The sequence below is a fragment of the Apteryx mantelli genome, chromosome 2 (assembly GCF_036417845.1).
Source record: "Apteryx mantelli isolate bAptMan1 chromosome 2, bAptMan1.hap1, whole genome shotgun sequence".
NCBI classification, from domain to species: domain Eukaryota; kingdom Metazoa; phylum Chordata; class Aves; order Apterygiformes; family Apterygidae; genus Apteryx; species Apteryx mantelli.
In genome coordinates, this window is record NC_089979.1 from 25,178,421 (window position 1) to 25,191,984 (window position 13,564).

The following is a 13,564-nucleotide window of genomic DNA, read 5'->3' on the forward strand; positions in this document are numbered from 1 at the left end:
CCGTCTTTTTAAAGTGTAGTTACTTCTATTAGCTACTTGCATTAGCCAGTAGCTAGCCTCTGAAGAAAAAATTAAATGTTTTACTTTTGTAAAGCTAAATATCAATTTGAAGAAAGCAGATTGGAGGGAAAAGTATTTTGATGGATGATAAGAAATAATTATTACATTTTTAGACAAAATACTTGGTTATCAAAACTCAAAGTGAAAGAAAGCTCATGTTTTTTAGGGTAGTTCTGGCTTTTGCTAGAAAAGTTGGTAATGAATTAAAATAGTCTAATTTGCTGCGACTTCTAGGAAAAATCTACTGCAAGACTGGAAAAGATGTGTTGGTATTACATTGTATTTGAACAACTGAGTTTGCTTTTATGTATTGTATTATATTGTATCTTACTGAAAATATGACATAAGACTCTTGTATGTAGTGCAACTTGCTTCCTCATTCAGCAAACATTAGGAAGTTTTAATAGGCATAAAATTACTGGATAGAGGTCATTGGGATTACTTGGGAGTTGTAGTCAAGTTGGTGTTTACTCTCCCCTTCCTGCTAATTTCAAATTATATGCTTGTAGTTCTTATCACAGTCTCTCCCAAAATCAGGGCTGTAGTATAATGAAGTTACAGGCATATCCAAATATTTACTAGCAAACTACTTGTGAAGAAAGCTTTCAGCCCAACTTCACCTTTTGAATTGTGTTGTAATTGATATTTTCATTTAATCAAATCTAAGAATGTTTAATTAAGAACAGTAATGTAGTGTCTGTCATCAGGTGACTAACTTTAAAGAAAAAGAAAAAACTGACCACAAAGGTTGCTTTACAGTCATTAAACAAGAAGCTCTTTTTAGAGAGAAGATAACGTGCAAAAGTAGAATTGGAAGCACTTGACGAAATTACTGATTCCACCAATTCTGGCATGACCACTCTGATACCAAATAATTTCAGAACTTACCTTTTTTCTTATCTGGGTTAAGGATAAGTAAAGCATACTTCAGTTAATCATCTGAAAATGATCATTTTTCTGTATTAGCAAGAGCATAGTTAATTCACATTTCTGAGTGTGGAATGTTTATGGCTTCTATTAATAAAGTCATTTTGTCATAGATTTCAAGTAGTTGAAGTATGCTAAAAGAGAAATGGGGGAATAATTAAATTTCAAGCTACTGTGATGCACCTTACTGTGGTAGCAGATTGAGTACAAGGAAATTTACATGTACAGATACTGCCAATATTTCATTTTCTAAAAAAGAGTGGAGAATTTTCTTTAAGAAACTGGTGAGAAGGCAATAGATAAGCCTATTAATTGTTAGATATGTTAAGCAGCAGTTCATTATTCAGATCAGTAAATTTTTGCATATACTGTCCAAAGTAGATGTAAAAATGTTACCTAAATACTTAAAAAAGAAGAGATGGAAAAGTATTCTAAGTAATCATAGAAATTTTGGTTTTGGAACATTTGCTAGTAAATGTAATTGGGTTTATTACTGCTTTTCCTTTTGACTTAAGTTTTCAGATGTTTAAAATGAATCCTGCCACAGTTTGCAAACCAGCTTTGAATCTTTTCCCTCTATTTGGCATAGTTTGAGAGTAAGAAGTATTTGTAATGTTGGTCTTTATTTTGTGTTTATGATTCTGTTATAAGGTATTCAGTTTTGAAACCAGCTTTCTGTAACTTTCTACTAATTGACCTGTTAAATCTGTCATTCATGACAACATAAATGTATGCCATCATAAGTGGACGCTAGTGGCAAAACAGAGTAGGGGCTTGCAGAGTCTTAGAGAAAAATAAGGTATATAAGAATGTCAGTGATACTAAGCCAAAAGTCATCCTGTAAGTTTTACCTTTTCAGATACATCACTTCTGTAGAATTCATACCAAAAGTAAGATTGATCAACGTTATTCACAGTTCATCTTGATTTCTTCACCAGCTGGGAAGAAGGCTTAAGATGGAGAACAACTCTTAAATTTGTCCCTCTTTACATAATCTATTAAAATGTCTCAAAGCAATTAAGTCTAGCTAGTTGCTGCTGTGACTAGTTTGTAATCACATTGCTTTGTAAAATAGCTAACATTTACTTATTACTTGCAAAGTCCTCCACTTGCTATTAAAATCTTTATATTTTTCAGAAATGTGGCAAATGAGTATATTATATCTTGATATCAAGAAATGGTTATTTGCATAGCATTTTTTTTCTAAGCTATTAAGAGCACCATTAGAATAAGAAGGCATTCCTGAAAATCTTTTTAATCTTTGCAGATGGACTTTCTTCAGCTGATCCCAGCTCTGACTGGAACGCACCAGCAGAAGAGTGGGGGAATTGGGTAGATGAAGAAAAAGTTGCTTCTGTTCCACAGCCTGAAGAGACATTATCAGATGTTCAGAAGGTAAAGGCAGTATTTTCTCCTAAGCTCCATAACTCTGCCTTTTCTTAAAATGACTTAAGAATGACAGTAAAGGGCATCTCTCATTTCTGTTGCATTCATAAAAGCAGCACAATTACGTTAATGTGTACACAGAGAAGGAAATGTTAAATGTTCTTATTGAGAGAATAGGATCCACTCTTTTCTAATGAGTTCCATGTCAAATCTTACTGTCTCATCTTAATATAAGGTATTACCTTGTCACTGTGTACTAAGAGAGGTTTCAGTCCTTCTTCGTAATTGCTCTTTAATAATATTTTTATTCTGTATGAAAAACACTATTTCGATGACATTAGCTCCATTACCTGTTTCATTCCTAACTCCTCTATGTTTCCAGATAGTGTGTTAAGAATATAGTCTTTCTAAAATGAACTGAACAGATACAATTGTATTCACTTAATTGTATATGCAATTAAATCCCTTAACTATTATTTTTAGGCTTTAATTTCATTGCGCTTCTAAATGTTAAATCCTTTATATTCCCATATGAAGACTTCAGATAATGAAAGAGAAAAAGCAGACCCACTTCAGAGTTCTGGAAGTGGGAAATCCAAGAAAAAGAAGAAGAAAAAGAAGAAGCAGGGTGAAGAGGCTAACTCTCCTACAAAGGTAAAATCTGGACAGTCTGTAAAGCATTTTGTGAGGAATTCACAAAATTACTTTATTTTTGTTTATTATTGACTTAATGCAAAATCCTTTTGTGGAAAGATTAATTTCTTTATGGTATTGGATTAGTCTACTACCGTTTTGCAAAAATTAAAATAATCCTTAAAACACTTAACTGTCATTAGCGTTTTCTTAATTTTGAGTGATTCCATGTCTGACTTGTGAACACAATGTGGTTGGATTTATGAAAATCATGAAATATGAGGAAAGTGTTTATCCTGAATTATTTATGCTCTATCAAATCAGGATTCTGTACCATAGGAATACCGCTAGCAGCAACTTTTTCCTCTGCATGGGAAGTCCTCTCGTGTTCTTTTGAAAGACCACCTATTTGGTGGGCATAGCTGGCTAGGAGAAGGAGGGAAACTGAAGCTCTCTTTTAGGCTGTCTCAAACACAATTCCACTAGGATATAGCAATTTTCTGAAGTACTGTTGTAGTTTGATTTATGTGAAATTTTAAATATCAAGACTTTGTAACTCGGCAGACAGAGCTATTTTATGTAAAGGAGATCTGAACAATCTGTTATTTGCAAACTGAGAATGGTTGGTGTCTTCTGTGTCATTTAAATGATTAGTAGCTTTTGAAGAATTACTTTGAGAGAAACAGATTTATTGTAAACATAGCAAAAGCAGATTACACTTTGCTCGCAACTGAAGCATGCTTTAATAGATTAAAACAAGTACTTTCCTAATAGAAAAAAGCTTTTAATAGTTTACACTCAGAATACGTCTCTATTTCTGTGTGTAGGTGGCAGCCATTTGTAACTTGTATTCTTTACAAGACATTAGCTTCACAGTTGAATCTGACTAGGTGAATTGGAGGGAGGAGGAAAGCATTATTTTCAGTCATACTTGTTTTGGATTTGTTTCTTGTGATTAGCATGTTTTCAATCCAGGAGACTCTATAAAGTCAATGTGAATTTGCAGTGTTTCTTTTGAGGTGAAGAGGAAGAGAGGATACTAGGACTGCAAATAATTGCTTTTTATCTTTGAAATCTATCGTGTTCCGATATCCAGTTACTGATTTCCATCTGTTCTTATATCCATCCATGACTGTAGACGTAAGTCATGATTAATAGGTATGGTTAACGAGAGTTTTCAGAGATCTTGTATGGGTCTTCAATTTAGCAAGTGAATTCTGAAATTAATTTTTTTATTGCCCATAAACTACCTTTTAAGCTGTATGTGTCCAATACATTAATTTGGACAGCAGGATTTATCAAATTCATTTATTCTACCCATGGGTCTCCCTTGGTTCTGATTTTGAGTTACCTTTTTCACTTAATACGTCAGTCTGAACATAAAAGTGAACATTTCTTTGTTTTAAATTTTTAGAGAAAATTGGAGGTGTTCGTTGACAGGAACAAAATGGCTAATACATCACTGCTAGATTGTCCTTCTGTTACAGCAAGTTATTCATTTAACTTGCCAGTCCTACTTGAAAATTCACTTAAAACTTGTATATTTATACTCTGAAAATTGAATATGTTCATATAAATAACATCTTACACATTGATTATACTTTTGTGTTCGCTCTCATGTTTGTTGACTTGAGTGTCTGTCACAAACATGAGTAGAAACTACTATCACAGCTAGATAAAAGGTAAGATATTGTCTTTCCTCTTGGAAATCAACAGACTTGGACTTGGACTGTATTTGCACAGGGCTCCAGGGAGAATAATGAAAGGAAAGAAGTAGAAGAAACTTCCAGCCTGAAACTAGACATCTGTGTTCCGTTTACTGTTCCACCACAGGGTCCCTCTGGTACTTTAAACTAATGTATCTACTCTGTCATTCCTAGTGTAAATGAAAACTTTCCCACCGTAACAGTGTTTAAAGACTAAAGATTAAGACTCTTAGATACTTTGGAAATCTTTTCAGTTTGCAAATGGAAAAGTTAGTTTTACAGGCATCACTGAAGACTGAATTGCATTGCAGAATACTGGTAAAGGCTTAATATGATAAAAAGCTACACAGACATTAGTTTAAAGGTTGCATTAAAAAAAATTTATTAGTAACCAAGCACAGAATTGAGAAAGATCAAATCCCTTAGTGATACTTTTACAAAACTTTTAGAGTAAATTTTTTGATTTATCACCCTTGTAATTTTGCGTAGTGTAAAGTGCAGTTCATTCTGATAGTTAGGGGGATTTTTTGTTAGGAAATAGCATGAAGAGTATTGCTTTCTGGGTTTCTTTGGGCTCTACAGGTATTTTTGTATTACATTGTATAAAATCTGGGAGTTAGCATAGGCTGACTGTGTTAGCCCATTACATCGTGTTGAGTTTGTTTGTGTGTGGTTTTTTTTAGATTGTTTTTCTTACTGAAACAGGTTATGGCATCAAAACTGATCTGGAGGGTGAAGAGTCAGAACTTTTTACAAATATGGGCTCCTGTTCTTTACCTCTTTTGTAGGACACTGAAGAACTGGATAGAGAAGTTGGAGAAGAATTTCAGGAGGATACCTCAAAAGCTCAACCACAACAGGAAATAGCTTTTTCTTTGAAGACCATAAGTACTAGTGAACCAGCTAAGGTAGGAATAAAGAAGAACTGGGTTTATGTAATTTCCAGTTTTGAAGTCTTAAAGGTTCGTTGAAGCACTAACATTGTATATGATAATGTCACAGTGAGGGATACTGCTTCAGGCTACATGTTTATGAATATGAAGGTGATTGGGATCTTGAATTTTAGATATTAGGTCAGTAACACTGAGTTTTAAAAAGCATGTCCTCTCTGAAAAGCAGTATTTTCTAAATTTCTCATGACTGCCAGCTTATTTTCTTGTTTGAATATATAAATAATACTTCAAAACTCTGAGATCTGGAGAGCTAAGAACTACTAGCTCTTGAGAGTAAGACTAATATTTTACTATATTTTATTTTTCATTGCAACAGAATGAAATGTTAACCCAACTCTTTATATTCTCACTTACACATAGTCTAAGCTTGAATTTTAATAGCTATGCTGAGCTTAATGTTAACAATCGAAAAATAAAAGCTATTGCTGAACCAATTCATAAACTGACCATTTGCTTCAGCTGATGGTTCAAAAATATCCTAGATAATAGGAGATCTCTTTCATCTTTCTCCAGCCAGCAGGTTCCTTAGGTACTATTATTCTTCAGGGATCACATTGTAGGAAAAAATATTTAATTTTTCTGGTGGTATTAGTTTTATCTTCTATAAAGAGTAGGCAATACTAGTGAGACAGCGTTCGGTATCAAAGAGCATGTGTCAGAATACTGAATTTTACATTTTCATGTAACAAATGCTCAGTAATTAAGATAATAAGGTCTTAAGGTTCAAATGCAGGTGGCTTAAAATGGAATCTTTTACCAGAGGCTGGAGATCACCAAAGAAAAAATTTTTCCCCGCTACTTCTTTGCCACCCCTATATTGGGCTGAACATGTTAGGGAAAACCTCTGGCATTATCAGCAGGCACAGATTTTTATATTGAGAGATACTGTTAGAAATCATTCATTAGTAATAAGTTTCACAAGTTACTACTTTATTAATAAAACTCTCTAGAATCGTGCATATAACTACTTGTATTAGCAGACTGATCTTGTTGCTTGTTTCAATTTTCTTTTCGGAACTAATTTGTTATTGTGTAACACAGAAAATCTTAGCTAAGAGTAGTTCCAAATTTTTAGCATTCAGTATCAGTAACTACTTCCCTTCATCCAAAAGTCAGACAAAAATACCTCATTTGAAAAGATGTGCAGATAATGCTATATGTAGCTGTACAGTTACCCTTGCAGTAATACTGTATGCTTTAATGTTCAGGCTGAGACATGTTCACTGGTCTGCCAGTATCAGCTGTATGCCATTTAAATCTTAACTGAGTTGCTTTACATGCAGTTGCATAGTGACTCAGTATTAACAAAACTCTGAATGATACCAATGACCTGAATCAGTTATGAAGGAGCTCTTAGCTGTGCAAGGTAACTCCTCTTTCTGCTTTAGAGGTCACATCCATCTTTCTATAATTAATGATTTTGTGTAGGTGATGATTGCTAATCATTAGACAATACAGAATTGGCCAAGCCAGAAATCCTGCAGCATGAAAGTTTACTTTCTCAACATAGATGATATGAAAAATTTTTTGTTTTTTGTTTTTTTTATTATAGTATTAATAAAAAAAAATCAGTTCTTGTATAATGGCACAGTAAACTTCTTTCATTAAAAAAAAAAAAGAGTTCTTAAACCTTTAATGTAAGCTATAAAAACTGTTCAACTTCATGCTCAGTATGATATGGTAAACATAGATATATCTGGTTTTGGTCTTTTGTATGTTTTGATTAGGGTTTTTTTTTGTTTTGGGTTTTTTTTTTGTTTTTTGCAAGATGCTTTTATGTTACAATGATGGAAACGGTACCAACTGATAACTAAAATCTAGGATCTGTATACTTCTGCAGAACACTAGGGGCTGGATGTAGACTTCACTGCTTTGTTGTGACAGTTCCAGGTCCTGGTTGTTGTGGCACTACAGCCATGATTTTTTTAATGACATTCTAAAATTTGGGGGTTTTTTGCTTGACTGCACTGTTCCCTAATATAATTTTACTTGAAGCCTTTTGCTAGTAGGTGACCTGCTGTGGGATCATATGGCTCTCTTATGTTCTTTTTTGCTCTGATATTTCTATTGGAATATCAATTTACTGAACTTAAATTCCAGTGATACACAGTAAGCTATGGTTACAGTTTTATCTCTGCAGTGGGAACCTTCAAAATGCAACAGATAATTGGAAAATACTAAGAATATCTTTTACATAGCAATTCATCCTACAGTAGTTTCCATTGAAAAAATTTTTGACTGCTTTTGCAACTGTCTAAAGTTATTGTAATATAAGCACAGGGCATGTTTGGGCCAGTTGATAGAAATAACTGCAAATACTTTCTGAATACGATAAAAGTTTGATCTTTTGAGTTACGTATTTGGACCTATTAGCCTTGAACAAAAATGCATACAATGTGTCACTGTGTCTTGCATCTATTCTGCATATATGTAATAATCTTTTTAGGGTCTAAGTGGCTTTAGATTGTTCTCCCTTTCTCTACACACCATGCATTTTAATACAGGTTAACTTGTTTGGTTTATCTTTGGTTGTGTACAACTAAAAGTTTTGGCACTAGATGGCAGTCATAGTCTTACAGCTTTGATTAAAATTTTAAAGGATTTTAATATTAATTTTTCAGTGCCATCTTCATAGCATCTGCCAAGTGTAGTGCCAGAAATGACACTGCATAAGAATGTTTTACTGTTGTATGACTTTAATAAAGTTTCGTAATTTTTTTTCTATTTTTTTAAATAGCCTGAGGAGGCTCCTTCGCTTGCTGTTTCTACTGAGCCATCTGTAATTGTATCAGAAAGTGATTCTGACAAGATCACTTCCCAAGTGCCACAGATGCTGCAAGAGACAGGTGTTTCTAGTCCCAATATTAAGCAAAACAGTGTGCCTCCTCCACAGAGTAAGTATCTCAGTACAATTCATTCATCTTAATTCAGTGTGTGTGGTTTCCTCCCATAAGCATTCTGATTACATGTGCTTTAACCATGAGATCTGGGTGTCAAGTCAAGTATTTATGTATTTTGTTTTTGTATCTTGCTATATTTTAACTTTGGTAGAAGTAGTTTAACAAATGTCCTTTCACTGTGAGGAAAACTGGCTTCATATACTCGAATGACTGTGGAGATGTTTACTGGCTTTGTGTAGTCCTCACCAGACATTTGGACATACTCTTTGCCATCAGGACTGGAGTTCCGTGCTGTGACTAAATAGTTCTGCCAACATGATTTTAAAGTCCTCTTTGCAAGTCTTCAGTGGAACAGATGGATGCTAACATACCAGTTGACAAGATGTTTAGCAATCAGAAATTTGGAAAAGTATGAGCGATTGAATTTTTCAACCTACTGGTTTTTGGCTTCTCAACTTAATTCATCTTCCCTTCCCCTCCCCCCACCCAATGCTTCTGTGAAATGTAGTAGTCATGGAGGAAGATACATGCTAAGTAGCAAGGTGATGCACTTTTTTTTTTCCCTCTCCTCCTGTAGCTTAACAGTGCATACCTCAAGCTGAACTACTGAAGGTTTGTTGCTTTTTAAAATTAGGCTGTGCCCAGAGGTCTCAAACACCTCCTCTGTTGCACTCAGCAAAGATACTTATGCCATAATACTCACCTAACACTACAGTAAGACAGTATAAGGGATGTCAGAGTATGAAAGCTTTAAAAACAAATAAACAAAACAAAGCACCACCACCCCACACACATACTATTGAAGTTTAGTTTAAATTAGACTTTTTATTAAATACCGATGTTTCATTAAAAAAAAAAAAATTCCTGGTTAAGTGCTGAAGTACTAAATTTGTTTTTAATAACAGCAGAAGAAACTAGATGGTTTCATAATATTAACCTCACTCAACTACATTAACTGGCTTCTTGATTCTGAAGAAATTAAAAACTGAAACAACAAAATCTTTCAAGTCAGTGCCTCAATTTACTGCTTTTATTCTGGTTCTAAAACGTGAAGGTTTTTGTGACTAATTCATGCCTCAGCAAGAAGAACATCATCTTTTATTTTCAACGTATAATATATTTTACCTGACTTACCATTTTTGGTAGCCAGCATGTTTTAAGGTAATCTGTTTTAATAAAATAACAGTGCTGCTTTATTTGATTCTGGGTTCCGCATAACCACATCTTTACCCAATTTCTGATTTTAAAAATTAATCTTCTGACATACAAGGTCACTTACATTTAGTGATTAAAAATGGTATAATCTGATAAAAATAAACAATTAATGTGCATTGTTTACATGTACATAATTTCAAGTTAGTCAAAAATAATAATGACCTTATTGTAAGTCTTCATTAAGTAAGAAAATGAATGACCTCCTTTGTGTCTCACTTCTTGTATTTGTGGTGTAAAAAAGGAGTTTGAAAGTAGCAAACCAGCTTTTGTTTTAGCTGCATTTTAAATTATCCTGTTTGGGGTAAGAGGGTAAAAAGCACTCTCCTTTTAAAAATCATGCTAGTTGATATTTCTGAATAGCTTCATAATAACAAGGGTGTGTTCTTCAGTATTTTATAAGTCAGTTCTACATAAACTTCCTCAGTCATAATGCTACAGTTACGTTTTGTTTGTTTAACCTTTTTAGCAAAGTCTGAAGAAAGCTGGGAATCCCCCAAACAAGTTAAAAAGAAGAAAAAAGCAAGAAGGGAAACGTGAATTTCCTGAGATGGACATGTGTTGCTGAATACTGTCATGAAGATTATGCTGTTTATGCAATAATTTGTGAACATGTACAGAATTTTATATAAATTTCAACCAATTTTTAAAAACAGAACTGCTGTGAACACAAACATCTTTAAAAAGGAATCAAAGGAAAGTAACTTTATGATATAGAAAACAGAACATGCTACATTTGAAAGACATTCTGAAGAGTGTTTTTTCCAACTTATGGAGAGAGATCTTAATTAAAAACTGGTTTTACAACACAGTGCCCTGTTTACAACAGATTATACTCTCATCTACAGCTGCGGATAAATGATTAATTTTAAGGGTTTTCTGTAAAATAATTGTCTGTACAATAGTGGGTGTTTCTTGCCTCTTTTCTGAGTGATACATTAGAAGCACAGAATGCCTACCATTTGAATTTGTTTCATGCCTAAATCAAAGTGCTTTGATTAAATACATAATCTGCCATATCTTTATAGTAAGTTGGTTAGCAAGTCTGCTAGCTATTAAAGGAATCACAAGTGCAAATCATTAACCATTTGTACAGGCAAACCTTCATGGTTTATTATATGAAGTTAACACAATAAAACTGCTTTGGGTTAAACGTTTGAGAATGTGATTTGAAACTTGAGTATGGTTCATGAAGTTATTTTTGATAATGTCTATTACCTTACTTGAATTGTTGAAAATAACTATATTTTTAAGAATGCAGTAATGTGCATAAAACTAGTTTTTTCTGCTTCATTCCTTACAGATCTTGGTTGATTCAGACTCCCGTCTAAAACTGTACCCCTTTAACTTTTAAACTCATGGAATGAATTTAAATCAAATGTCCCCTTCCCTTAACATTTATTAATTTACTACACCCAATTCTGTTCTGTCCTCTATTACTAAAACTCCAAAAAAAGCAAGATGAACTGTTCTCACACACAAATATGGGATTTCAAAAACTTGTTGGAGAACTGGAGTGGCTTCAGACAGCTTTAATTGACATTGTCTAGACCAGTTATCAGGAACACTTTTTTTTTTTTTAACTGCCTTAACCTGTAGAATATAGAATGTGTCCAGACCTCTGGACAGGAGTTAGTGTTTTTATAAAAAAATAAACATTCATGCAAGTATAGCAGTTGTAAAATAAAGAACATTTCCCGCTTGAAACTGTTGATTAAAATGGTGTTTTAAGATGTGTTGTCATTTTCAGGCACTGTGTAATTACATGCTATCAAACTGGCACGTGCGTTTGTATCTATATGGTGCATGCTCAGCCATGTACATTGTAAATAGCCTTTACAAAAAATTGTTTGGTAAGGATGGTAATTAACATCACCTGGTGAATTCTGTTAAAGAAGAGCCATGGTTTTTTTAATGGTTGGCTTTTGGTTTTGTGGCACAAACAGAATTGTTAACAGCTGTAACACGGTACTGTAGATCAAAAATCTTTTGTCTTACTGTACTTGACTGCAGTTCAACAGTATTGCAAGGCAAGAATAGTTAATGAAACAAGCTGGGTTTAACTGTACTGAAAAGGCACCTTGCTAATGGAGAGCTTTCCTAATAAATGGATACTAACTTGCACAGGTATTAACCCCTGTATATCAGGAATATGCTTACATGCTCAGAAGTTTTGTTTAATTCAGTGACATTCTAAATCAACTTATTAAAATAAACCGAGCATATTGACAGTATTGATTTATTACTTGGGAGGGATTAATGCCTGAGACCTGTCAGGATTTATGTAAACTAAATTTAGAACTGAAGTACAGTTTTCAAGGAGTATTAAACGCAAATACAAAAATTGCATATTACAAAATCATGTAGAGTCCTTTGCTTGTAAATAATACTTTCATTTTATTTACTTATCTCTTTCTTTGTAATGGTAAAACGAATACACTTTGAATTCAGGTTTGTAATGTGTGTCCAAAATGTCTGTTTCCAATCTGTGTATTGTGCTACAAGCCTCTTTTGTAGAAAATGTGAAGATCTTAGGTATGAAAGACTGCCTTCAAGAGCTTTCACTGCATAAATCTTTTTTTTTTTTTTTTTTTTTTTGTCTCTTGAAGATAAAATTGGTGATAGTAATTGGTTAGTAAACTCTAACTCTTGAATAGCTTGTCATTCTGAATAAAAACTAGCTAACAACATAGGAAACCTGCTAATAACTGTTACTCCTAGGCAGCATCATATAAATGCATAGCCTTCCTTTCAAAATGTTGTTACCTATTTAGCAGCACCTCTTCTTGTGGGTTTTTTTTTTTTTTATGTGCAGCTTCAATGTCTTAGAAAGCTAGACTTGCTTTATTTGACATTCATTAAAGAGGTAGTAACTACATAGCATATTGTCTATAAACAGAAACTTGGTTATCTATGTATTGTCATGTTTCTATGACTAAAACAGTGGTTAGTCTTAATAATACACTGAATCCAGACTTTGGTACTTGGATAGGAAGAGAAAACACCATTTAAAGAAACCTACAATTAAAAAAATTTTTTTTTTGTTCAGTGCATGGAATGGTTTCATAAATCCAATATATTGGGGTTTTTAAATACTCTGAAATGATTTGTATGCATAATTTAAACTTGTGATGATGTGTAACTGGATAGTCATGGCATATTTTTATTTCTTTGTGGGGAGAGAGAGGTGTACAGAATTCATATGTGCTTGTTATGAGTTAACCTGTGCATTGGTTTGGAGGGGGATTAAAACTGTATTTCTGATCTCCTTTTAGAAATCTAAAGGGAAAGTGCAAGATAAAAGCACTACTTTAATATTTACTAAGAAAGAATGTACATATTAAAAACACTTCAAACTTTATAGAAATACAATTAGTATTGTTGCGTTTGTAACTGAATTGTATCTCACTGGAAACTGCTTTATTAATGGTTCCCTAGCCATGGGATTAGCCTGTGAAATAAGGCTTTGGATGAGTGCAGATGACATAAGAATGCACGGTTTTAAGTAGTCTTCCAAATGTTGTTAATCAAATTGTTTTGCCTTTAAATGAGTTGAATAGGCCTCTGGTCAAGATTTCGATGTTAAAAGCTGTAAGGCTTTTCCAGCTGTTTGTACCTGTGAGTTTCCTTCTGGTGAGTCATGCATACCACTGAAGTACAGAATTTCTGTTTTCCAGACTGATACTGAAAGATTTCTGCATTGCTGTATTGGAAAAGGTTGAAGGAAAAGACTTCAAACTGGAGTTTTGTTTTAAAAGATAATGTTACATATTTTAATATTAGAATT

The 13,564-nt window shown here is 33.4% G+C and overlaps 1 protein-coding gene across 2 annotated transcripts in view; it reads left to right on the forward strand.

Annotated features, from left to right (window-relative positions):
- MTDH (metadherin) overlaps positions 1-12,919 on the forward strand; it is a 33,695-nt gene extending 20,776 nt beyond the window's left edge. For both annotated transcript variants that reach the window (XM_013941895.2, XM_067290341.1), the window contains exons 9-13: positions 2,255-2,382; positions 2,911-3,027; positions 5,501-5,620; positions 8,403-8,559; positions 10,247-12,919. In XM_013941895.2, the coding sequence (XP_013797349.2) occupies positions 2,255-2,382; positions 2,911-3,027; positions 5,501-5,620; positions 8,403-8,559; positions 10,247-10,317 (593 nt within the window). In that variant the 3' untranslated portion in view covers positions 10,318-12,919. The remainder of the gene's footprint in view (positions 1-2,254; positions 2,383-2,910; positions 3,028-5,500; positions 5,621-8,402; positions 8,560-10,246) is intronic.
- The last annotated feature ends 645 nt before the right edge of the window (positions 12,920-13,564 follow it).